At 35.5% G+C, this 27772-nt stretch overlaps 1 protein-coding gene across 1 annotated transcript in view; it reads right to left on the reverse strand.

Moving 5' to 3' along the window:
* Nucleotides 1-3171: 3171 nt before the first annotated feature.
* The window catches only part of LOC123240201 (myosin regulatory light chain interacting protein), a 29884-nt gene continuing 5283 nt past the window's right edge, over nucleotides 3172-27772 (reverse strand). The window contains exons 2-7 of the mRNA XM_044667619.1: nucleotides 26493-26683; nucleotides 9323-9508; nucleotides 7929-8126; nucleotides 7257-7421; nucleotides 5950-6370; nucleotides 3172-4715 (exon numbers count right to left, since the gene is read on the reverse strand). Of these exons, the coding sequence (XP_044523554.1) occupies nucleotides 4626-4715; nucleotides 5950-6370; nucleotides 7257-7421; nucleotides 7929-8126; nucleotides 9323-9508; nucleotides 26493-26683 (1251 nt within the window). The 3' untranslated portion in view covers nucleotides 3172-4625. The remainder of the gene's footprint in view (nucleotides 4716-5949; nucleotides 6371-7256; nucleotides 7422-7928; nucleotides 8127-9322; nucleotides 9509-26492; nucleotides 26684-27772) is intronic.

The raw sequence follows: 27772 nt of genomic DNA on the forward strand, positions 1-27772 counted from the left end.
CTGTGATGAAAATTTATTAGTTTTTGGAATGTTTTACATGAACTGTCACATTTCTTTATTTTCCCATTATAAGTAAGTTTAAACTAAAATAAATTTCCCTTTTCCCTCTTCCTAGTTCCAACTAGCACATATTGAACTTTTATGTTTGAACTTGGTAATTTGCCCATGACTCTATCTAGGGAAGGATTTTTCTCATGTTTCACTTCTTGGAAGAGTTCATGCTTTAGCCAAATTGTTCTCTTATGGTACGCAGTTGACCTTTAACTTTAAATGCCATACTTATAAACAGTCTCTCTATGTGTTGCCTAGAACCTAATGACTGTTTGGGGATGAGGCATTAGCAAATTATGGCATCTAACTATTGAATCTGGAATGAATCCCATGAGATACCATACTGAATTCAGAAAGAAAAATCTGTTCTTAGGTAAAGTTTTATAACTTTAAATTGAAAGCCAGAGGCAGAGCTAAGATGGCTGAGAAAGTACCTGGATGTGTTTGATCTCTACCAAATCACCTTTCAAGCAAATTGACCTTAAAACAAATTCTGAAGTGACAGAACCACAAAAGGATGAGGTGACACAATTTTTCACACCAAGACAACTTGGTCAGCAGAAAGGGTTTGATGATTACAAGTCTCTAATAAAAAGTCTCATTTGGATCAAATGCACAAAAATACAAGACATTCCCTGATTGATAAATGGTCAAAGGATACAAAGAGAGTTCTCAAAGTAACTAAAGCTACCTATAGTTATTGGCGAAAATGCTCTAAATCATTAATTAGACAAGTGAAAATTAAATCAATTCTGAGGTACTACTTTATACCTATAAGACATTGACTATTATGACAGAAGTTGGAAAGGATGTGGGAAAATTGAGATACTAATGCATTATTGGGGGAGCTGTGAATTGATTTAATCATTCTGGAGAGCAATTTGGATTTATGCCTAACGGGCTATTAAGTTGTACATAAGCTTTTACCCAGCCAGTCATAGAAATTACTAGGTCTGTATCCCAAAGAGATAAAAAACAAAAAGGAAAAGGACCTATATTTACAAAAATATTTATAGTTGCTCTTTTTGTGGTGACAGAGTTAGAAAACAAGGGGATAACTCATCGACAAGAGAATGGCTGAGTACATTTTAGTATATGAGTGTAATTGGAATACTATCATGCTATAAAAAATGATAAGCAGGAGGATTTCAGAAAAGCCTGGATTTACTTACATGAACTGACTGCAAAGTAAAGTAAGAACATTATACACAGAAACAGCAATAACTGTATAATGAACAACTGTGTATTACTTAACTATTCTCAGTAATGATCCAAGACAATCCTAAAGGACTCATGACAAAAATGCCATCTACTTTCAAAGAAAGAATTGGAGTCTGAATTTAAAACAATGTATTATTTATATCACTTTCATTTTTTTGTTTTCTTCCACAAAATGAATATGGAAAAAAATGGTTTACATAATTGCACATGTAAAATCTGTATCAGATCACTTAAGTGTCTCAGCAAAGGGAGAGGGAAGGGAAAGAGGGAGAAACTTTAGGATTCAAAATTTCAGAAAAAAACCAATATATTGGGGAAAAATAAAATATTGCCAAATAAAAAAATAAATTGAAAGCCAGAGAGGCAAATTCTAGACTAAACTAAGACTGAATAAATCACTTAGCCTCAGTTTTCTTGCCTGAGAATAGATTATAAATAATAATAATAACTAGCCTGGGATGTGCTAATAATTATAATAATGCTTCAATGTTTACAGAGTACTTTTACAAATATTCTTAGCTTATCCTCACATGGTGGAACTATTATTATCCCCATTTTACAGATGAGGAAACTGAGGCAAAATAGATCAAGTGACTTGACAGCTACTAATCAGGAGTTAGGATTTGAACTTGATATAATGCTCTAATTACACACAGAACCACCTAGTTGGAAAACCTCTAAAAATCTGTTTCTGTTAAAAAATTTGACAACTGTGAATTTGAAGGGCATTTAATCCTTAATCATTGAAAGACAGTAGTGTAGAGACCACATATTTCACAATTAAATGACTTATTTTACATTTTTGAATTGCAAATGTTAACTTTAAAGAGAAAAATTTTTAAATACTCTGCAAATTCAAACTTTTTTGAGAACAAAGTATTAAATGTATTTTAGGAAGTTCAGTATGTTGTGCTGGAGGAATACTGATTACAGCTAAAGTTAATATTTGTATATTTTGCTTAATTTTCTTTTAAAATAAGTTTCCCAAATTATTCCTATAATATGTAAAATTCTATTTTTTTATACAAAGTAGTGACAACTCTTAATGATTTTATCCAGGATTGCGACTCTATTTTTGTCTGTGATAGGCTGTCCCATCTCCTGGTATAGTCCACTTACTACTCAGCTGCTCACGAATAATCAAGGAAAGTGAACAAAGTAAAATATGACATAAAAAAGAATGCTCCAAAAATTTATAAAGCATTCTAATTGGACAAATCTATATATATTTTTAATCTGACAGCTTCCCTTGATTGGATAGTTGAGTTGCTTATATTTCTCTGATCTACAAAGTAGTTCCAGAATCAAAAGAGTAAACCTGGTGCAGTGAGCTACTTTTAGTTAGTGTGGTACAAGAGGAAAAAATACTTAAAGATGCAGAGTAAGAGGACTGGGTTGGAATCCTGGCTTTCCTACTTACTATCCACGTGAACTTGAGCAAGATATTCTTCCTTTGTGCATCTCTGTTTTCATCTCTTATCAATATAATGAGGAGATCAGAAAGTTCTCTACAAGTTCCTTCAAGTTTTAAAACTTTGCTTGGGGCTGAGTATTCCACTTAAAGGGTAATTGCTTATTCTGTCTGAGACTTCCTTCATCTGTTTAATCTTTTATCCCTTTTCCATCATCTATAAAACTTTTTAAAAATATGAAGAGTGACTGGGGAAAATAAAACCTTTTCTATTTTCACTCTGCATTCTAATTTTCACAGACAGGGAAGTTGGACAATTTGGGAAAGCAAATGTACAATCACTGGATAAATGCTTTTAGAATATTGCCTACCAGAACTCGTAAGACAAAATAATGTTGCATTACTTGTGACATCATTTTCATTAGCTTTTCTATGAAGTAAAGCCTATCATAAAGTACAAAGATAGAAAAGAAACCAAGTGTTTGCTTTAAAGTCTTTATTAACCTGAATATAAAAAGACAGAAATGTAATCTAAGATATAACAGAGTTCTTTATGTGGAAACAATTTTTTTACAAGTGAAAAAATAAATACCTCTTGCAATAAAGGTTTATATGCTAATGTGCCATAAAAAAGTAGAATTTTAATATTTTGACAAAATGTCTGTGCAAAGAAACAAATGCATAAACACATCACTGCTACATTAAGGCAATATGAAAAGTATACTCAGAAAAATCTCAGTAAAGTGACAGTGTGGTTTTCTAGCTTGAACTTCGCTAGTATTGCACCCAAGAAGGTAATCTAGGTTTCCCTATGTCCTAGAAAAACCTACTAGTTGATCAGAGTCCAAAATGCCCAAACGGGGTATGGAAGATAGGTTTAAGAAAACAATGACAAAAAAACAGCCCCAACACCCCCCAATATAAAAAGAGGACAACCAAAAGTTAATACCCAAGCACTTAAAAAAAAAAAAGCTTATACAATGCTTATGAAACTTAGGATGAGACTATAAGTAAGGCTTGATAGTTCAAGCAAAAATCACCACCACTTTGGTGAGGCTGGAGTGAACAGTTAGAAAGAACTATAATGACTACCATAGTTTGTACTAACCATCTCTAGGGTTGTCTAATTTAGTCTTTCTAGGGAAAACGATCTTCCTTTAAGTAAGCAGAAATGACTTTCCACCAAACCAAATGACCCCAAAGGAGTGGTTAACAATGAGCAGAAAATTACTTAACTCAGGATTTTACTTTTCAGAGGTTACCTTTCTGACATATGGATATAAGGGGGTGGGGAAGTACTGTTAGAGAAAGAAACAACTACCTTACACTGCATTGAATTATCTGTTATCTAACAGGCAGATTAGAATCTGACACTTAACCAGCAATTACTTTTTTAAAAGTCACAAAATAGATTTTAGAATATATTAATCCTCCAATCCTTATATTTAAACAAGCTATAAAAGCAAAAACTGATATTAAAACAATGTATACTTAAAAAAATTCCTATTACAAATGTTTGGAATGACCACAGAAAAGGAAACAAAAGAAATCTTTGATACCAATTCCTAAAAAATTTGCTCTGGGTAGGAAATTTTCTTCAGATACATTAAACACGCTTGTAATATAATCCCCTACAAATGCCCAATTTTTGGCATTGGTGTCACTTTATCTGTCACTCAAGAAGAAACCTGGTGTTTCCTTATGGGCTTGCTCATGATAGTCAAGTTCTATGAGATGTTCATAACTTTATTGTTCCTCAGGTACCACAAATGGAGATGGTTTAAACCATGGTGGTTGTGTTTCCAGAAACAATTCTTTTGGGGAAACATTCCTCAATGCAGACAGGTGTTGGAGTGACCATTTTTCCCACAATCATTTTTTTTCTAGTCCATAATAGTGCAGTTTGTAGAAATGTGGCTTGTAAATAAATCAGTACAATATATCATATGACTGTAAGATTAAGGAGACTTGTATGGGTAGGAAGATACACATGCTGAACATGTTCTATTCGGGATCTGCAAACTGGACATGACTGAAAAACACAAAGACAAAATCTGTTAGAACACCTTTATGTTATGTTATGGCTTTTTCTTTAGAGTAGCCATGTGTACTATCAGGTAGTTGAAAAGTATAATTAATTCAATTATCCATACTGGTTGGCGAGGAAATAATCCAAAAATATGTGACTCAATTGTAATAAGAGTTCTATGCTCTCCTGGAGCCTGGATAGAAACCCAAAATGTTTATAAATTGAAAGAAATAAATTAAGATTTCTATCAAACTTTTAACAACAATAAGTTATGTTGCAATCACTGAATGACTATCATAGACTTTTTCTTTTCCCGTGAGATAAAGACTCTTGGGAAAATATGGCCCACTCAAATCTTTGCTCAGGCAAGTAATCCAGGAAGTAAATACAAAATGATAATCAAGCCAAAGTTAAGATTTTGATGACTATGTGAATCAGCTGGCTCAGTTTTGTTTGATCTATGATCAGGATGCACTTCTACATCTAATCAAGAGTTTTGCAAATCTCTAGTTTTGGTTACAAGAAGAAACAAGTAGAACGAATCAGCACAAACATACCCAATATCAGAAAATGAATCAGGAACGTCCCCTCAAAACAAGGCAGTGGTATCTTACACAATATCAGATGATAACTCTAGATTATATTTCCATTACAGAGCTGTGAATCTCTAAAATGGTCCTACCACTGGTCAGTTGCCTACCAGAGAATATTAAGTTTTGCTCTTTGAGGCTAGTTTCACATACAATTGATGATCTACCACTGAAAAGTGAGTATAATTTGCAATAGGTTGTATTCAATGTCAGAAAGTAACTGGGGAAAAAACTTAAAAATGCCACAGAAGAAATTACTCCAGAGAATTTTTGAAGGTAGATATTTGATTAGGTATCAGAATCTCAATTCCCTAAGCACACAGAGGTAAACTAAACATCCTGGATAGTAGGAAGAGTCTAATTGGATGAAAAAATGTTATATATATTAGCAAAATGGATCATCCCTAATTTCAAATCTCATAACTAAGGGATAAAGATATTTTCTTTTATTTTCATAATATAATTGCCAAAAAAAATCAGTATTTTATCAATATAGGAAACGTTAAATAATAATCTAAATGAACTATGTTGGATATCTATCTCTATCCATCTCGTCAAATGCAGATGGCCATTTTTAATTTGTGAAAAACATAAATCGTCATCTAATAATATCATAAACATAATAGTCTACTTGACATTTCTCATACCTGTAATTGTGCAGCGCAACCTTCACAGCACACAGTATGACCACAAGGGCAGAAAGTTGAATTTATTTCTTCTTCGCAGCACACCATACACAACATGGCTTCCTTCAGCTTTCGTAACTTTTCTTGAAGTGCTTTGGTTTGCTGGCAGTTGAGTCCCTCACAGCTCCCACAGTTCATGCTACTCTCTGAAGACTTCAGGGGAGAATTGGGTGGGCTCTGGTCACTTCTTGAAACAAGGTCCACAACCCCGGCATTATAAAGAGCCCTCCTTGCATGATCATACACCTCCTTGGATGTTCGTTTAATGTCAAAGACATACTTTTTGCCAAGGTTAATGTTTTCATTTAGAAACAGAGATGCCAGGTGACCCTTTAAGTCTCGACTATATTGCATCATGACAGCACTGGTAACTGTGTCACACCTGCAACAAAAGATTGAACAAAAAACTACTTTGGTACTTAAGACTCTATGTTTGCATTTCTATAATTCGGACAACTAAATACTATAAGCCAGAAACTTGTTTGGGCTTTTTAAATTTTTAATGAGGGGTTCTTTCTATTTTATGTAAGTTTGAAAGTGGTTTTGATAGTTCTATTTCTAAGTAGGATTTTAAAATAAAAAGAGTCTTCAGTAGTTCAACAAAACTCAAAAGATCTTAATTTTCTGTTTTTTTTTTAAAAAGAACCATTATAATTAAAGAAAAGTTAATTAAATTTTTAAAAGTTACAAAGGTAGTAGTTGTATGAGCACAATTCTAGGTTCACTAGAGAAGAAAGAAGATAAGGTAAAATAAAAAAGGGAAGGAAAATGCCTCTATAATTTAAACAGAACCAAACTGATGACTGTTGGCTTCATGTAGTTCTGCTGCCATGGAAGTAAAAACATTCCCATAGGGTGAACTTTTTTAAAATTTTGCAGGATAGTCTCAGGTAGAACATTATATGAAAACGTGGCCAACTTAGAATCCCGTGGAATTTTAATTTTTACGTTTATTGCTACTGACAAGTTTGTTTTTATTTTTCAGTCATTTTAGTCATGTCTGACTCTTTGTGACCCCATTTGGAGTTTTCTTGGCAAAGACACTGGAGTGGTTTGCCATTTCCTTCTCCAGCTCATTTTATGGATGAGGAAACTGATGCCAACAAAATTAAGTGACTTGCCCAGGGTCACACAGCTAATGGTGTCTACAATAAGATTTTAACTTATGTCTTAACTCCTGGCTTGGTGCTCTGCTCTATTCACTGTACCACCTAGCTGCCCCACTGACAAATTACAAAGGGTTAATTCATTTAAGTAGCCATGAATACCTGTAAAAAGCATGTGTTTCAGTAATTGCTCGGTAAAGTCCACTTGCTGCTCTAGTGCTGATCATTTTAAACAGGAGAACGATGCTATTACCAGATTCCTTGGTGACTGTTAGGTACACATTCTTTCCAGACTGAGTTGCCATCTGAACAACAGGATATGCAATCCTAAAAATGGGGGAAAAAGTTTTGGTTGAGCCAAAGAAAAATGTTTGCAACTCGTGGTTTTTTTTTTAGCCATAAATATTTTCTTAAATTCTGGCAGAAATAACTTAGAAAAGAATAAAGCACAGTTACTTAATGTGTCAATGACAAATAATCTTTTCACCCACTAATGTGTAAAGTTAAATAAGAAAAAAGTTTATACACATACAGATACAGGTATATAAATAATCATGTATTTACCAAAAATAGAATCAGTCCAAAAAATAGCCTAATTCTCTTTATGGATAGTAACTTGGCAGTGAACTCCTTATTTGTTAATGCCAGTAAGCTTCTATTTTCTAAGTTAGTGATTATTAAATACTAACAGAAGCCTGAAAAATATTAATGGGCATCCAAAAGAATGCATTTTATTTAAGGTGTGATAATTTTTCAAACTTTCAACTGTTTTCTATTTTCATAATCAAGGCCACAGGAAAAAATACACCTCAGAGTTTTAATGATTTTGGTTACCTATTAATTGGGCTGAGATCATCTTTACAAATTGAGATTCCTTCAGGTCCTACACCAATGAGCAATTTCTGTCCTTCGCTGTCTCTCACTGAATGCCATTCCACACCGTAGTTCTCCATTGCTGATACAATTTGCAAAACTTGGTATTCAGCTGAAGCCTGACTCATCCCTTCCAATTCCTTGTGTTTCATGGTAATACTATAAAAGAAAAAAAAAAGCTCTATCAGCAAAGAGATCTAAAGATGAAGAGATCTCATTCTGGGCATATTATATGAATGAATTACTGATAAGCCATATTGATTTCATCACTAATGTAAATTAGTGATGAATATGGCATAACTTAAAATGCATTATTGCTTTAAAGTTCACTTTCCACTTGTTTTGAAAACTACAACAAAATACTCAAGATACTTTTTGACAAACCAATAACTTAAAAAAAAGAAGAAACTTTATAGGCTAGAATTTGACCTCTAAAATTCTGCAGAACTCTAAAAAATGCAAAGATATGGAGGGAAATTAATGTATTGGAATTTCATAAGAATTCTATAGTGCATAAATTCCTAATACTTTAAAAAGAAACATTAGAGGGAAATAAAATTAACACCTAGAGGTAAAAAAAAGAAAAACCTAAAACCCATAGTAAAAAAAATTATATAATTAAACCTCTCAGGTCAATATTGCAAAAGATTGAAAATAGCAGGCAGCTAGAAAAGACTTATATGGCATATTATCAATGATAAATATAAGAAATGCAAATGTTTTAAGAAAAGATGTAACAAATATGCATGATTAGAATAGAGGGTAGGACAATTATACAGTAAGAGTGATGGATTACATGTGGAGTGTCCTGCCTAGTGAGGTACTGACACCCACAAAATAGTATATCAGGTAGATATACTGTGAAGAATTTGCAGAAAGTCATGGACAAGTATTGAGACATGCACAGGATGAGATGTGGAGGGATTGTGACCAGCAAATGCGGAAAGAATACTCAATATCACCGAAATTAAGATCCATTGAAGTACTAGCAATCTCTCTACTTGAGTTATTCAGGGACTGAAAGTCAACAAATAAGTATAAAGCAAACATAAGAATTTAAGGTTTTTAAAATTGGAGATTAGAAGAAGGGTAAGGTAGTACAAGAAGGAAGGGGAAAAAGATATTTCACTGGTATTTATTGCTGTAATGGGATAGTCCACACCCAGGTATTAAGTGATAGAAGATTTGTTTATATATAACTTATCGGCCACAACTCTCTTCACATTTAAGACTATTCAAGTAAAGTGCTGTTAAAAAGGAGGTGAGAAAGGGCAAGAGCTCAGTGTTACTATACTTCATATCCACATGTCAGTAGATTAAGTCAATGGTCTATGTAAGCAGAAGCCCATAGTTACCTGTTTAAGGCAGCACCTGTGAGCTCTTTTGCACACAGTTCCTCATAGTTATACTTGGCTGTATTTTGATTATAGTCACCGAATTTTGTCTGCGCCAATAGTGCACTGAGTTCAACAGCATGCTCTGGGGAACATTGAAGATTGCCAGCCAACAGATCTTCCTTTATATGCAAGAAAAATATATGCCTACAAAAGAATGAATTTACTTTTAAAAGTACTGACTAAGAAAACTGTAGAGTCAAACTTTAAATAAACTTTAAATAAACAAAATTTTGAGAAATTAAAATAACTGAAAGCTCTTAATATCAAAGATGAGATACAGCCAGTTTAAACTAGATTAAATCATAGTAAAATAAAAGAACAAGTTTCTTTCTGATACAATTTAAATATTCCTTGGGATATTTCAGATCCATTACTCTAGGTAACCAACCTTCATATAAGCACTGATATTTAAAATATGCGTGGGAGCTATTTCTCAAACAGCTAGGACAAAAGATTTATTGCCATTTGATAAGCATTATGCAATAAAGTCATGTTTACTCAAAACAACTGAGGAGTGTTTTGGCTAAATGGCTAATCAATGGATTGGAGTAGAAAAGACATTGGATTTGTGGGTCCGGAAGTCCTGCGTTTGCATCCCAATTCTACTAACAAGTAAGTTCACTTGACTGAGATTCAATTCTCTCACTACTTAGTCCAGTGTTTTGTGACCCCTATGATAAGAAAATGTTACCGAACATTGCCAAACAAAGCTCTCTCAAAGTTAGAATGGCCAAGTCCCTACTTCACTCACAGCTCCTGTAAAGAAGCCACAGCAAAAATGTAAGGACATTACTCAAAGAAAGTAAATATGGTTTCTATTAACTCAAGACATCTGTTAGTCTTTAGGGCATTTGGGGAATGATATTAAATATTAAAAGAGGAAAAGAATCCATAAAAATTAGTTTTGTAATAGTGACTATAGGGTCCTGCTCTAGGCAACAGTTCCATAAAACCATGTTATGACACAGCCTTAGACAAAGATTAGGGAAGTTCCACCCTGCTTGTTTACTTCTCGGTCCCAACCCTCAAAGAGAAAATACCATTAGGTAAAGTAATAGTCTAAAATTCTTTTAAGGAGAGAACTTAGGAGGGCAAAAGTGATTACATGTTTTACTGACTCAATCTAAACCTTTCAGAACTGATTTTTCAAGTTTAAATTGGTAATCAGGTCCTGGTCACCAGGCAGCAAGGGGCCTTCCAACAATATTCTCACAGATAATCTATGCATATGTCTAGACAGGCAGCTGTCAGGCCTAACAGGTGGTCAACAGTCAGTAACTCTGACCTCTAATGTGCATGGAAGTCAACTAAAACCATTCTGTAGATTAACCATCCTATATGTTCCACATTCTAGTCTGGATCTGAAATAATTCTTGGTTATTTCCCTAAACAAGAAAAAAAAGTCTTGGTGTTTAAACTTTCCAAAAAGGCAGAGTGCATTTTCCCAAGTATTCCACACCAAGTAAATAATTTCTTCCTTTTCAGAAACAAAATAGATCATCTTGCCGAAATCACAGTATCATTCAGGTTATTAGGTGAAAGGATTGTAAAAATAAAATAGGCGAGCACCCAAATAAGGCATAAAGAACTAGAAAATAAAGGTTCAAAATTGTTTCCAGATACTTTTGATAAATGTTATCAAAGTATCTTCAGTGGTAAGTGAAGTGAAGCTCAAAGATGAACTTCCCTTCAGGGCCAGGCCCAAGAAACGCTAAAGAGACTCTTGTTTATGAAAAATAAACTATTTATTTAAATAAATATAAGAGAAAAAGGATTTCTAATTCTAAGGGATTCTAACTCCACCCAACTAAACTCCCAGGTCCTGCAAGGAACCGCTTCTCCTGTGGTTCTCAGGCTACATTAATTCTCCCTGATCTAACTAACTAAATTTATATATTCTAAATAAACCTAACCACTGTAACTCTTAACTTCGCCTTTAGGTTATAAAGATAACCAAGGCTAGTTGGCTGAGTCTCCACAAGAATCAAGTTAGGACTCTGAGCCTTAACAGACTCAGAGTCCAAACTAAAGACCAGGTTTTGTTTGGTCTTTTCACAGTTTAACCAATCTATAGACAGTAACAGATAAATGAATAGTGTTTCCCAAGTTGGAAAAGAAAATACTCCGCTCCTTCAAGTCTTTCCCTCAGACAGAGAGAGAGAGAGACAGAGAGACAGAGAGGCAAAGATGCTACCTTCTCCATCCCTGAGAGAGAAAGAAGCTGCGTGTGGCTCTGTCGACTGCCAGAAGCCCCTCCTGGAATGCCACCCCCAGAGCGTGTAACTGTCATAGAAATAACTAGCTGAAATTAACACTCTCTCTCTCAGCCCTATTTGAAACTCCAATTCTTTCTCAAGCCAGCTTCTCTGCTTCTTATATTTAAACTAATAAAGCAATACTTATTTTCTAATATCATCCTTATAGGATTCGAGTTCTTGGGGGGGGGGGGAAGAGAGAAGAGGAAAACTATCACCAAGTATAAAGTGACTCTAGTAACAAGACTTAGTAGTGATTCTAACATTGGCTCTCTAGGTTTGGGATTCTCTTATTAAAGAGAATGAAGTATGTGACTGTGGGATCAATAAATGTATTTTAAAAAATCTAAAAATACGGCTTTTCAATAAGGTGAGTCAGTGATCACTCAATGGAGCAGAGAAAGTTTAGAACATAGCATTTTCCTTGACTGTTTCCTACTAACCATCTGGCCTCTATCTGTCCTCCTCACCCCACTCCATTAAAGCAGGTGAAAGGTTACCCAAGGCTGTTCACCAAACACTATCAAAACAAGCAGCTGTATTCAAACAACTGTTTCATGGCTGCAATGAGTGTTTCTTTTTACAGAAGATAAGCAGACAATATAGCTAATCTGGTCCTAGCTACACCCTGGGACCAATTATAAAGTGAAAACTGGAGAGCATTTGCTGGTTCTTCAGTCTTAAATGAATGCCCAGAAAGATTATGGTATAATTTACAGATGAAACTTCAAAAACTATACTCCCTAAACCAGTATTTTCCAAACTTAATTTGGAAAATGAAGAGTTGGCAAAATTTCAATGCTAATTCCAATGTTAAACGCAAAATTGCATATTTAATATTTAAAAGGAAAAAAATACCACCAACATATTCTTCCATTGCTCTAATAAGACCATCAAGGTTAAAATATCATGCTCACTAAACCCTGAAATATGGAATTCTTTTAAGTTTGCAAATGTTTCTCAAAAGTGCTATTGGAAAACTCAGAACTACATTTTCTGGCCAAAGGTATTAAGTTTCAATTCATTAAATGACTGGCATTCTTGATATTAATTAATTCATGACTGTATGAAAGAAAGTTTTCTTATATTAATAAAAAACAATCAATTTTCAACAGTCAATAATTCAAAGGGTATTCCAAATGTAGTTTTTTAATTTAAAAAAGCTTAATTTTAAAAGGAGCATATATTTTAGTGAAGAACAAAGTTGAGAATGTAATACACTGAGAAGTCCTCCATCTTAGTTTTCCATCATGCCCCTTCATACAGACTTGCACAAATTCTACTATCTAAAGTTAAAACAGGGCAGCTGGGTGGCTCAGTGGATTGAGAGCCAGGCCTAGAGACTGGAGGTCCTAGGTTCAAGTCCGGCCTCGGACACTTCCAGCTGTGTGACCTTGGGCAAGTCACTTGACCCCTATCACCCACCCTTACCACTCCTGGGCTAAGGACGGTCCCTAGCCCGGATGAAAAAGGAGGAGGGTTGGGCATGGGGCTAGCAATCCCACCCTGTAAAAACTACATCTGCTAAAGAAACTGCAACCTAAAGTAGGGGCAGCTGGGCTAGCTCAGTAGATTGAGAGCCAGGCCTAGAGACAAAAGGTCCTTGGTTCAAATCCGGACTCAGACACTTCCCAGCTGGGTGACCCTGAGCGACCCATTGCCTACTGGTTGTGGCCCTATGCTCCTAGAATGGAGTCCCAGGATAAAAACAAAAAACAAAAACAAAAAAACTTAACTTGTTAACTTGTTTCACAAACCATAATGCCCCCCTTTGCTTAGAGACAAGATTTATAGACCAACTAGTAGATTTCTTTTGATATCTGGAAATCTTCTAGGATAGTACTTGCTAATTTGCCAAATGCCTGGCTGTTATTACTAAAGGGTTACTTTGAAGTCATTGACCTTAAGTTACATTTTCCACTTACTATGGAATCTTACATCATCCACAGCCACACCAAGATTTACTTAAAATCAAATTGAACTTGCAACTGTTTTCTGTAATGACTAACTCTGAAAACAATTTTTTATTTTATTCTAAAGTCTAAGCTGAACTTAGCCCTGGATAAAGAAACCTTTAAGTACAAAAGTATGTATGAAGTTACTAAACAACTTTAAGTAGGTTACATGATGGAAAATTAGCTTCTCAAGAGCCACCAGTACTAGACTTTGCTCTTCCAGTCTCTTTGTGACCCAATATTATGTAGTTGGCAAGACCAAAGGTACCATGGTTAACATTATCTGATCCACTCTGTACGTCATACTGAATACATTCCTCATTGACATGGTTTGACTGTCTCCAATTAGATACAAAATAAGTCTGTTGAACCAATAGGAATACTTTTTTAGTTTTGTGGTTTATACTCTAACGAATATTCCCTAGGATCAAGGTTTAGATAACTTAAATGTGCAGTTCTCTACAAGTACTCAAAACTGATTCTTTGATAAGAAATCACACATATTTAAATTATTTTATGCAGGACACTCCACATTATTAATTGCAGAGACCCTGCCCTACCACCTTTAAGCATATGAAATGGGAATGTCCTAGAGACATCACAAACTCAGCATGTCCCAATCTGAACTCTTTCCTACCAAACCCATCACTCTTTTACAAAACTTCTCTCCCTTTGTTGAAGGTATCATCATTCTTCGAGTCTTCTAGATTCATAACCTTGCATTTATCCTCAATTTTTCTCTTCCTCAGTCCATATTAAATTGATTTCCAAATCTTGCCATTTTTACTTCCATCTTTCCCTTTTCTAACTCTTTCATAGCACCTTAATTCAGGCCTTTATCACCAAACTATTGCGAAATCAAGCCCCTCTCTACTTCAATCCATCTATAAGTACGTACAGATCAGACCATTTTTCTCTCTAATTATTTCTAGTTGCTTCTTATTGTCTCTAGAATTATATAAAAATTCCTTTTTAGCTTAACACTCCACAACTTTGCCTCAACTTATCTTTCCAGCATCATTAGAAATTAACTCTTCCTCTTCACTTTATGATTCACCCAAACTGGTCTTCTCTTTTGTCTTGGGGGATGAGGGTGGGCACTGGCTGTCCTTCATGCCTTAAATGAACTTTCTATTGTGTCCTTGGGAGTGGTTAGTTAACTTCAGCTTTTCAGAGGTTATAGAATTCCATGACTTGCTTCATCATTCTGCAATACAGATCTTGCTTCACCTGTATCTCTCTCTCTCTCTCTCTCTCTCTCTCTCTCTCTCTCTCTCTCTCTCTCTCTCTCTCTCTCTCTCTCTCTCACACACACACACACACACACACATGGCTTTTGTTTCATAAAGATGGTTCAGATTATTGAAAGAACTCTGTGATTTCCTAAAGGCAATCCAATTCTCTTCCTCCTATTGAAATGAGTTCAGAGTCATTTTGCATTTTCATCCTTGTATTCCTTAGCAATGGAGCCAGCTAAGTGGCGGAGTGATAGTGTTGGAACTAGCATGGGAAAGATTTATCTTCCTGAATTCAAATCCAGCCATAACCACTTATTAGTTAGTTGTATGACCTTGGCCAAGTCACTGCATTGTGTATCTATATATATGCACATCTTTATATGTGCAAAATGAGCTAAAGAAGGAAATGGTAAAGCTCCTCTAGTATCTTTACCAAGAAAATCTTAAAGGGGGTCATGAAGAATTGGACATGACTGAAATGACTAAGTAACAAAAAAGAATATAGTCTTCTGAGAATAAAGGAATACAGTATAACTTTTTCATTAATTATTCCTCATTCAACAATTTATATTAAGCCTATCTAGTCCTAATGGTTTTTTCCTAATTATGTTTTGCTTAGTTGAAGCTGTTTTGCATTATTGAATATCTCTTTAATGCATACCATCAATTAATAATCAATTAACCATTAATTAATTAATTAATATCTTTGTGTTCCCTGTTATAGGCCTTTTAAAAGTTTTTAGCCTAGTGCTACAACGTATACACTTGTAGGTGGGTCACTGGAACAGGATGCCAAGAAAACAAAGGCCAACCAGCACATAAATCTGCCAGCATTTGTTGATGAATCAAGATAAGTCAGCGAGTCAATAAACATTTACTAAATACCTATTCTGTGCCAGGTACTATACTAAGCAATAGGGATACAACAAGTGACAAAATTATAAGCTTATCATTAAATATTAAATTTTAAAAATCATCTGCAACACGACTTGAAATCTACTAGTCCACAAAAATCTAAATTAGTAATTCTTTTTACATTCTTTTCTAGTGTTGGCTTTGTGCTTGGGCACAGAGATATTACTATTCCATTTACTCCCTAGTTATATAATCAAATAAAGAAGAATATGTCAACATCTTATAACACTTTAAAAAACCCTCAATACTGTAATATTGTTGATGCAAGTGCTTTACATCTAGTCATGATTCCAAGCCTGTGTAATTTTCCTATGACTCTGAGAAGACTTGTCTATGACAAAGATTGAGATTAATAAATTATTTAGTTCTCTTTAAAAATCAAAATCTACATGATAAAACCAGTGGAAATGTGCGTTGGCTATAGGGGGATGTGGGGGGGGGTGTGTGAAGGGGGAAAGTAGGAGCATCAATCATGTAACCATGTTAAAAACGAATATTAATAAATGTTAAAAAAATTAAAAAATTAAAAAAATAAAAAAATGAATAATTGGGGAAAAAATAAAAATAAAAATCTATGAAGATGATGAAAGGCAAAGAAAATCTATATCAATCAGCTAGAAAAATAAGAAACATCATATTTAGCTTTTGTAGCTATCATAGCTAATAATGTTAACATCCACAAAAGTCCTATTCTGATGTTTCATTAAAACACAACATGGATGCAACCCAGAGCTCTTTTAAGGCAATGTTAAGTAAGAGTGGGTAAGCCTTTCTAGAACCTACCTTGCTAGAAAAGGCTTTATTTCAGTGAGTACTTGGTTCACCCCTCCCATCCAAAGCTGTGCTCTTAAAAGCTTCAAAAAGACCATAATGAAGATAACTTCAACTCACAGTAACTAACATTTTGCCTAGATTCAGGAGGTAAATTTCTGACTGGTCCTTATGACTGGATAATTGTCAAAGATGAGTGGATTCTTGTGGAAGTTATCACTCCCAGTTAATAAAAGGTCAAAGAGATCTAAGATCTAAAAGGTCAAATGCTCCTACTTTTTTAGGGAGACCTTCTTTATAGAATTTTTTCAGGGTTTTCTCTCCCTTGTTTGCTGTTAAAGTCCATCATCTTTGACTCATAATATTTATGTATTAAGAATGTGGTTTCAGAAGAGTTGGGAGATTCTGAGCACAGCAAGAGTCAAATAGCATCACACCAAAATAAACACTAAGTTAGAAAAATCAAAACAAGAAATTATGGTATGAAATTAAAATAGCCCTAACCTAGTGTATACTCAAATGAACCATCAAAACCAAAAAGAGAAAATGGATACTGCCAAAAGTTGTCCTAAGGAAATTTAATCAACTCATTAAAACCAAGGGACAGAAAACTAACAATCTCTGAAAAACGGAAAGATAAGGCCATCAAAGGCAAAACTAGTTTAGGGAAGAGAAAAGGAAACAAGCATTTAAAAAGTCTTATGTGTCAGATAATGTTTTAGGGGCATTTCACAATTAGTATCTCATTTTGTCTGCACAATAACCTAGTGAGGCAGGTGTTACTATTACCCTTAATTTATAAGTGAAGAAACTGAGGCAAACAGAATTTAAGTGACTTGCTCAGGTTCACACAGCTAGTAAGTCATGATTCTAGGTCTGAAGCTCTATCTACTGCCTAATTAGAAAATAATTAGCTGCATAATTAAATATAAACTAATTTGTAGAGGATGATACTGAAGATTATGAACAATATTGAATCAATACAGCAGGAGGTAGAAGAGGAAAAAACAAGTCTTATAAAAGGCTTAACTTGAGACCCAGTTATGCTAGATCATCTCAGAAACATTTAAGATGAGATTGAGAATATGACAGAATAATCAAAAATAATGTCACAGAATACTGTTATAGCTTTTCCAAATTTATTTTCTTCACAAAGGCACATTGAGATAAACATTATGAAGCAGAAATGCCACTAAAGAAAAGAAAATTGGGAATAGCAAACCAGACTAAGTATACAAGGAGGACCTCTATGTTAGCAATAATACAATTTTAAGTTTTTTGAGGGATTGATGAAAAATGCAAAAAGAGAAGAGCTCAAGCAAATATAATTTATCATGGATACTATGGAAAAAAGAAAATATCAATTAGTACTAATCTATGTGTCTAATTTCTCATCTTTATCAGAATGATCTCCACACATTAAGGCCATTCTTGATGAAAGGGAACTGGTAGGCTTTTGTAAAGATATACTCTACAGCATACCATACTGTAGTGTAAAGATCACTGTTAAGATCATACAAGGTGGGGCAGCTGGGTAGCTCAGTGGATTGAGAGCCAGGCCTAGAGACAGGAGGTCCTAGGTTCAAATCCGGCCTCAGACACTTCCCAGCTGTGTGACCCTGGGCAAGTCACTTGACCTCCATTGCCTACCCTTACCAATCTTCCACCTATAAGTCAATACACAGAAGTTAAGGGTTTAAAATTAAAAAAAAAAAAAAAAAAAAAAAAAAAAAAAAAATCATACAAGGTAACCATGACAGATCCCAAGTAATTTCACTTCAGTATTATTTAAATCAAGGGAAGAAAAAATTAAGATGTGTATTCTTCAAAGAGTTTTTGCTAATATTATATAGAATACTGACTGATCCAAATTGGGAGGAGCTGTTCCTTAGAGCTGAGATCCTCCAATTGCTCCAATGTCAGGATACCTGTATTAAAGTGTAGAATGCTATCAAATATGAGGTCCAAAACCATTTAAGGATTTGTAGTGATGATGCCAGTGGATAAAGAATGTATATTACCCAATTATATAAAAGGTTATATATAGATACACAATATACAAGGTTATAAATATGTAATTTCCAAATCTATCTTGTACCTTTACACTGATCATGAATAGATTATGCAGATGGACATCAGCTCTATAGGAAGATTAGGGGTGTGGAAAAACAAATATATTCAGAAAACTGCCCAGTATTTTTAAGGACCTCAAGCTTCTCCCCCAAACAAAAACTTATCTTTTCAAACCAATATCCTTTTGGTGGTGCTATGTTTCTGTGAATAATGGAATAGTGCAATCTCAAAAAAAAAAAAAAAAAAATCTAAGTGAGTTGCCCAAAGGACAATGAAGAGAAACAGCAAATTGATGGCAGCATGTTGCCCAGGATTAAGATGTCTGAAGTACAAGTATAGAGAATGTAAAAGGGAATTCTTTGTTCTCTTGGAGTTTATATTTGTGAAAGGGAATCCATTATTCTCTTTGCTTAGTTGGAGCTAACACTTTGGTTAACAATAACTTAAGTACCCCTACTTAATATATCTTTAGATTATGAAGACAGGATTAACTCTCCTTTGTCTATCTTTTGATTGAATCAACAAAAGCTTGAACTAGGTGGAGAGCTCACAAACCATTTAGAGAATTTACACCCTCAGAAACTCAATCAGCCAAGAATCTGTGATGAGTATTCTCACCTCCAGAAGGTGAGAACTGGTTCCCACAAACACTACCCCCTGGGCAGTGCTAGACAAAGTTTGGAAGCTGTGATTGGCCCCCATGAAAAGGGGAAAAGACAAGAACCCACGATAAAAGGACCTGAATTTCTGGGGCTAGGGAAAGAAGTCGACTCCAAGAAGGTCAACTTCAAGAATCACCTTCAGCTGAAGTCATTGTCTTGATCTGTCTCTTGGAAGGAACTTGGGTAAGTGGATAACTGGCTTTCCCTTTCTGTCTTCTGGAGAGAGTTTAATTCTGGTTGAAGGTCAACAAGTCCTGGCTGAGTTGAGCACCAGAGCAATATTTAGTTAGATAGGCTAATGTCTTCTCTACCCTTTTGTATTTCTCTGCTTTCACCCTTTCCACCTTTTTTGTAACTAAAAGCTATTAAAGTCATTTCAACTTTGAGCAATAATACTTTGAATCGGCAGCCACCACTATTATTTATAATCTTTATATATTTTAGCCAAACCATTAAAGTTTAAACCTTATAAGAAGGAAGCAGGCCAATAATGGAATAGGGTAGGAATAAGATCCAGGTGCACTGGTGGCCAATGTAATGTTAAATGGAACTACTAAAAGGAAACCAAGCAGGTTTAATGGAACCCCTCCCTTTCAGAAGATTTTTGGAAGATATAGATAAAAGTTATAAAAGTGAGATGACATGAGTGGCAATCTGCTTTATTAAGAGTTGGGTGGGTGATTGTGCATTCACAGTACAAAATCAAAAAAGGAAACGGTTCTTGCCCTCAAAGGGTTTTGTAGACTATAAGGGAACACAATATATACATATATACATGTATTAAATAAATACATAATAAATATAATTTATGGGAGCAAAGATGAATCTAAAAATGCTTCACAAAGAAGATAATGAGCTGTTTGAATATAATTTTAAGGTACTTTTCAAGTGAAGAAGTGACAGTAAAGGTACATTCCAAGAATGAAGGTCAACTTGCGCAAAGGCATAGAGACTGGAGATGGAGTGGTATGTATGAGACCTGTGTAACAAAAAGGTTAATTTGGCTAGACTAGGGAGTGTGTGAAGGAAAGTAATGGACAAAAAGACTAGAGCCAGGTAACTAGACAGAGGAGTTTGCATTTGACTCTGGAGGTATTAGACTCAGAGAATTTAAGTTTTAAGTTCTATTTCTGACACAGCTAGTGAGGCAGAAGCAAGTCACACCTCTTCAGCCAGTTTCTTTATCTATAAAATGGAGACAATACTACTTCAATTACCTTTTCCACAAAGCTGTTAAGTGTAAATGGCTTAGCATAAAGTGCCAAATAAATCTAAGCTACAATTATTTCCATTTGTTCTACTTATCAGAACAATCTTTCTGATGGCACAACTCTGATTGTGACACTCCAAGACCTTTAATAGCTCCCCACCAACTATCAAAATTTTTTGTCTGACATTGGAGCCTCTAGGCACTAATGATTACAATCTGTCTTGAAGTACACGTAAGGTTCTTCAATGGAAGGACAAGCCTTATTCTGTTTTGTCCAAGGACAGTATTAGGACTAACAAGAAGTTATAAGAAAATAAATATTAAGAGATCTACCCCAAAGCACAATATGTCAAGAGAAATTCCATAAAGCAGAAAGTAAAAGAATATTTATTTGTTAAGGACGTTAAAAGAAGATTTATATTTTAGGTTGGACCAGATAACTGCCACCACTAAAGCCTCTTCAGATTTAAGATAATATATTTTTCTTTTCCTTTCCTTTCTTTTCTCTTCTTTCCTTTGCTCCTCTCTTTTTTTCCCCAAACCCTTGCTTTTTGCCTTAGAATCAATATTGATTCTAAGGCAGAGGAGTAGTAAGGGCTAGGCCACTGTGGCTAAGTGATTTGTCCAGGGCAACGCAGCTAGAAGTGTCTGGGGCCAAATTTGAACCCAGTCTTTCTGACACCGGGCCTCACATTGTATTTACTGTACCACCTATCTGCCCATTATTATTGTTAGAATAGCCATATTTTAAATATACTAAGATATCAGTCCAGAGGAAATCAGTCATATTCCTAGAATGCAATCATAGTGATCAGAAAGAATGCTGGAGGAATTGAGTTTGAAAATTTCTGATATAACTTTGGAAAGGTCATTGAAAAACTAGAGACATTTAATGTGTAAAATGAGTCGCTTAGACATGAAAATCTAAGGTTGTTCTTCTCCGGTTTTAAAATACTTTATAGTAAACAATCTTAATACTTCTTTGTTACCCTAAAAGAGCAAATAAGTACTTCTAAGTGTTTATTGTAAGTCAAAGGTGACCTCTCACAAATGAGGATTGTTACTATAGTATATAGTCCAGCATTTTACACATAAAACTCTGTAGGATTATTTTACAGCATAATAAAATGTCAGATTTCATCCTGAACAGTCAAAACATTTTGTCTAGGGACAACTAGATAATACAGTGGATAGAGGGCCAGGTCTGGGCTGAGGAAGACCCTGGTTCAAATCTGGCCTCAGATACTTCCTAGCTGTGTGTCCCTAGGCAAGTCACTTGATTGCCTAGCCCTTGCCACTAAGTCAGAAGGTAAGGGTTTTTTTTTTTAATTTAGTCTATTTCTTAGAATTAGCAACAAGACTAGAAATCAAACATTAAAAAAAACTCAAAACAATTAAACTACTATTACTCACAGAAGTAATATATTGCTAAACCTTACAATAAAAATGCGAAGTCTTATAGCCAAACCCTTTTCAAAAGGAATACATTTATATCATAGTTTCAATAATACTGACTGGTGATTTAGAAAAGGATAGAAAAAGACTACATTAATTGGTGAAGGCTAAAGTATAGTGTTGTTTTTTTTAAATGAGAAAAACAGTTTTATTTCCAAGAATATAGTGTTGGTTTACTGACTAAATAAATTTGTAATTATCATTTGTAACTTGTAATTGATAAAACAAGGCAGTTCTGGCTTTTGATATTGTAATTATATGCTTATGTGTAAATGGATACTTCAAATCCTTAAAAACACGTTATTTTCATAAGTACACAAAACCAGACCCCTCTCCACCTTATTCACACTATTCATTTGCTTGGCAAATCATTCTTTTCCCAGCCCCTATGCCAACAAGTTATAAGTAAACTTTGGTAAAACCCTGTACAAATGATTATGAATCTCCTATTAGAGGGATATGATTTAAATGAGGTTTTAGTATAAGATAATATGATCAGTTTCCAGCATCAAAATTATGCTGTAAGTGAAGCCATTAACAAAATTATTATAAAGTCTCTAGAATGGCAAGTTTCAAATCAGTAGAGCAAATATGCTGGATATCTAAGGGGGGAGAGTTGTGCAAGAAGGAATATATTCAGGAATGACCGTGATATAAAAAGCAAAAAGCATCAATAAAAACTACTAGAGCATAAAGCTTCAAAGATCCAAAAAAATAACTTACATGGATACAAATGCTTTAAGAATGCTTTCATAAATATCTTATTGGATTCTCAGAACAACTTTCCCAAGAGTGGTGGTACAAGTATTTTCATTTTACAGATGAAAAAAGGGTCAGATACTTGACCTGCCCCAGATCATACTAAGTGGCATAGCTCCCTTTCAAACAATGTGCTTTTGACATTATATCACATTGCTTCTCTAAAATGCATCTGAATGCAAAATAACATCAATAACTTAAAATGTATTAACTCACTGAAGGAAGAATTCTAAGATATATTAACAGTTTGTCTTTGGAATAGCCACTGTAAAAAATAGACTATGTTTTCCTAGACATTTTCTTGTGTCATTTCCATTAGAAGACACAAGACTTGCCAAGAAGATTATATCAAAATGTGCTGATAAGGAATAAAAACAGAGAAGTATTTGATCAAAATTTCCTCTGCAACCAAAAATGCAAATATAGATTTATCAGTAAGCTTCCAAGTACACTGAATGGATTTCTGAAATATCTTTAGGGGCCAAAAGTTTTGAGGAGGAGCATGAGGGAGGAAAATAGGAGTAAATCATTAAGTCAGTCAATAAACATTTACTAAGCATCAACTATGTATTAGTCACTGTAATAAGCTCTGGGAATACAAAGATACAAAGGCAGTCCAACTTTTCTCACCTCTCACAATCTAAGGAAGAGGAAAGACAACTTGCAAACAACTATTTATAAACAAGCTACATAAAGAATAAATAAGAAATAATCAACAGAGAGAAGATCCTAGAATTAAGAGAAATTGAGGGAAAGGCTTCCTGTAGAAAGCAATTTTATCTGGGACTTAAAAGAAGCCAGTTAAGCCACTAGGTAGAGATGAGGAAGGAAAAGAGTTAGGCATGGGGGACAGTCAGAGAATATGCCTGGAGCTGAGAGTCAAGAGACAGAATTGGATGGAGTCAAGGAATTGCAGTAAGGCCAGTATCACCAGACTGAAGAAGGGAGTGCAGTGCAAAAAGACTGAAATTTAGAGCTGGGGCTGGAGAACTAGGTAGGAAGGGTTTTGAACAAACAGAATTCATATTTGATCCTATGGGTGCAGGGAGCCACTGGAGTTTACTGAGTGAAGGGGTACATGGTTGGACCTACACTTTAGTAAAATAATTTTGGTGGCTGAGTGAAGGATGGACTGGAGGGGAGACACCTGTAGCCAACCAACCAACAGGGTGATTCCAACAGTCTGGAAGTGAAGAAAAAACAGAATCAGAGGAGAAGGGGGATATATTTGAGAGATGTGACCAAGGTAAAACTGATAGGCATTGGCCAGACTGGACATGGGAGCATGAAAAGGGTAAGGAGCTGAGGATGACACCTAGAAGGAGAAGCTGAGAACTGGGAAGATGGTGGTGCCCTCAACAGTAGCAAAGACATTTGGAAGGGGAGAAGGTTTGGGGAAAAATACAATGAGTTTGGCTGTGGGCATGCTGAGTTTAAGATGTCTACCGGACATCCAGTTCAAGATATCTAATAAGGAAAGTAGACAGGTTAGGGCAAGATAAGGTAGATTTGAGAATCATTTGCATAGGGATGATAACTGAATCCAAGGGAGCTAATGAGATCTTCAGTCACATAGTATAGAGGGAGAAGAGAGCCTAGATTAGAGCCCTGTGGGACACCCACTTCTGATAGTGATAGCCTGGATGGAGATGCAGGAAAGGAGACTGAGGAGTGTTAAGAGGTCAAATAGGTAGGAGGAAAACCAGAAGAGAAGAGAGTATCAAGAAGAGGGTGACTGACAGTGTCAAAGGCTGAAGAGAGGTCAAAGAACTGATAAAGGGTCACTGAAATAAATTCCAGTAACTAAATGGTATTTAACCATTTCAAAAGGGCCTAACATGGGTCTATTTTTCCTCCTTCCTATAAAAGGCAGGAATTTAAGCTGAAACAGGCACTAGGAAAAGCTGCTCAATGCTTTTGTCTCTCTTCTGAGTTGAGTATTCTTTTTTTTTTTTTTTTTTTTTTTAAATCCTTACTTTTGGTCCTAGTTAAAACTCCTAAGAGAGAAGGGCAAGGGCTAGGGAAATGAGGTTAAGTGACTTGTCCAGGGTCATCCGCTAAAAAGTGTCATGCTGAGTGTCAACACTGTCTTTAGATTATAAAAGAGATACATAGGATCCTAATTCAGTCCTAATTCTAAAGTTGAATTATGTGGCAAAAAGTCTCCACATTTTTGTGTGTAAAATGGAATTTAATTTTTAAAATTTCAACTCTTATTACAGAAATATGGTAAAGACCAACTAATAAATAATTTAAGCTAGAATGATGTGAATGAGAGGAAACAAAGATATTATTGTACCATTATTGAAATGAAGTACTCATCCACTTTTATTCAAAAACAAAAGTACTTTTGATTTTATCAGAATTAATTTATTTTTATATCCAAAACTCCAGAAAGGTCTGGAGGAATATTTTAAAAGATCACCATGCAATCAAAATTCCAAAGTGTTGATTTTCTACTGACCTACAAGTCATAAGTGCTAAGCAGAAGCTTTCACAAAGCAGCTTCTAAGTTCAAATCATGTAAACATTACATAAATTAATAGGACTGACAGTATTAATTCGGACATTTTAAAGGATCATTTTTAAATAATGAGAGAGTTCATAGGCTGGTAGCCTTTAAAGCCAGTAAGGATATAAGAAGATAAGAAAATTAATTTCAGAAAGGCTTATTGACTCGCTCCAGGCCACAGGTAGTAAGCATAAGTAGAACAGGTCCTGCTAAGTTCAAGTGCTCTTTCCGCTATATCCCAATGAAATCTTATTTTGTTAAAAAAAATTAAATATTGAATAATAGTTATGATTTTCTGTGAACTGAGAATATCAGGGTTATCAACTAAGAAAAGTATGGTCATTATGAACTCTGAGGGCATGGGATTTTACTACCCAATACTCAAAAGACTAGCATGAGTCCATTTTCCCTCCTTCATATATAAGGCAGAAAAAAAAATCCATGGAAAGATATTAATAATTTTTATCCAAGATTTACTGTTTTAAAATAAACATTTTTCAATATACCAATTTTAAGCCAATTGTCAGGGCAGTTACACAGAGCAGAAAAGTCTCTTGAATTTCAATCAACAAATGTTTAAAAACAGCAACTCCCCCCACCCCAACCTTGAGCCACGGTAGGAAAGCATAATAACCAAACCAGAATGACACTTTTTGCTGCATCTAGGCAATTAAATATTTTGAGTACATTATAAATTTTCTTTAAGTTCCAAATGTAAAAACCAAGCCTAATGATGTCTCAAATCAGGGAAAACACAAAATTCTACGAGGCTTGCCAGACAACTTCAGACAATTGTTAGAAGTTGTTTTTTCAGCGAGAGCTCATGGCTGTTGTAACTTGAGACTAGGCTGAATTAGTTGACCAAGTTTAAGTAACCTAAGAGGAACTATTTCCGGCTTTTCAGTTAGAACTGCTTACAATGACCTAGAGTAACACTGCTGAGCCAGAGGTTACTATCGGACATTTAGACTTAGGAGGAAGAGCTCCTAGCCACCCATAAGTCTTTATAGCACTACACACAAGCGTTTCATATGAAAGCATTCCTCCTCTTCAATTAAGTCTCCAAAGAACTAGAAACTCTCTCTAGCTCCCTTTTTAGATTTCTAAAACGCACCAATTAAAGTATGCAACAGCACTCCCTTTGAAACCTCAACAAAAAGTTGGAGCAATTTTACTTTCCTAATAAATTTTAAAGCTTCAGTTTATTTGCTTGCTAAATCCCACCTGGAAATATATAAAATAGTAAATATATTATCTATGTGAGTTTTAGAACAATAGCACCACAGTCACATTTTACATTAGTTTATTTTGGCTTCATTTTACCTAGTCTGCTCCTGTAAGATGAGATGTGGCTCCACGAAGAACTTGACTCTTAGTTTAAGTCTGTAAGGGGCCAGCCCATCCATCTGCTGGGAGATTCGGTTTCTCAAATTCAACCATAAACTCTCGCCTTTGCTACCCGTAAATTGCAGTCCAAAATAATCAACTTCTATAATTCCCAATCTTCTGCAAACCTAAAACAAAAGATGAGCACATCACTTAAGAGGAGGACGTGTAGTCATGCTAGCCTGTCATTAAATTTACAGATTACATGTAAAAACAAATTCAGGATCTGTACCCACCCAGGCATGTGTTGCAGCATGGGAGAGTGCTAACTCGGGAAACAAAGCTCAAAGGCTCCCGACGTTCAAGGTATGATACTTGAACTGACTGTGCTTGATCTAATACCTTTAGCATGCTTGCCAATAACCCTCAAAAGCAGCTTTAAAGTCACTGAAGCAAACCACTGGCTATTTTCCATTTGACTCCAATCACTGGGACTCTCTGCACCAGCACAATCTGTACAGAGGAATTTTCAGTTCAGTATCTGAGTGATTTTAGCCATATGGTGGACACTTAAAAACAAAAAACAAAAAACAAACCAAGCCGGGGAAACAAATACTCCACAAGTGTCAGCTAAAGCTCTCCAAAAGGTTTCTCAGACCTCTCAGGTCTTGGAATCTGGATGTAGTTTGTGAGCTTCCGTAGGAGCCAAACTTACTGGCTAGGGTAAACTGTAACCCATTCTTACCCCCACCCCCAACCCCTTTTCTTTTAAAAACTTCCAAAGGCAGAGATGCCAAAAACACAGGCAGGGCTGGGAGATGGTGGGGCTGTGTGGGGGCGGAAGGTTACTCAAACCACTGACAATTCTGCAAAACATTAAAACCGATGGCAGATGTTTGGAAAGCAGGACACGTTCAACAAAGGATCCTCCTTGGCATCTCAAGGACAACAAGGGGACTATGGGACAACTGGTCCCGAACGGGCTGGTCCACTGAACCGCGATTGGATCTTGCAGCAGAGAGGTGGGGGTAATTATCAAACGGACACCTGCCGCAGGTGTGCTGTCTTCTTGGGGGACACTCCCCCCACCTTGGGTGCTCATACCCCCGGCGTTCACGGACAGACACAGACACGCAGCCCATGCTCCCCCACTCTCCAGGCGGCAGGAGAAGGAGGGGGCGGCGGCGCCTCGGCGCGCTTCACGCCAGCAGGCGAACCGCGCGGCACGCGGGGCGCGCGGCCAAGAGGCTCCGGCGCGTTCCCCTAGGCAGCGGTGG

Source organism: Gracilinanus agilis, chromosome 1 (genome assembly GCF_016433145.1).
Source record: "Gracilinanus agilis isolate LMUSP501 chromosome 1, AgileGrace, whole genome shotgun sequence".
Classification (NCBI taxonomy): domain Eukaryota; kingdom Metazoa; phylum Chordata; class Mammalia; order Didelphimorphia; family Didelphidae; genus Gracilinanus; species Gracilinanus agilis.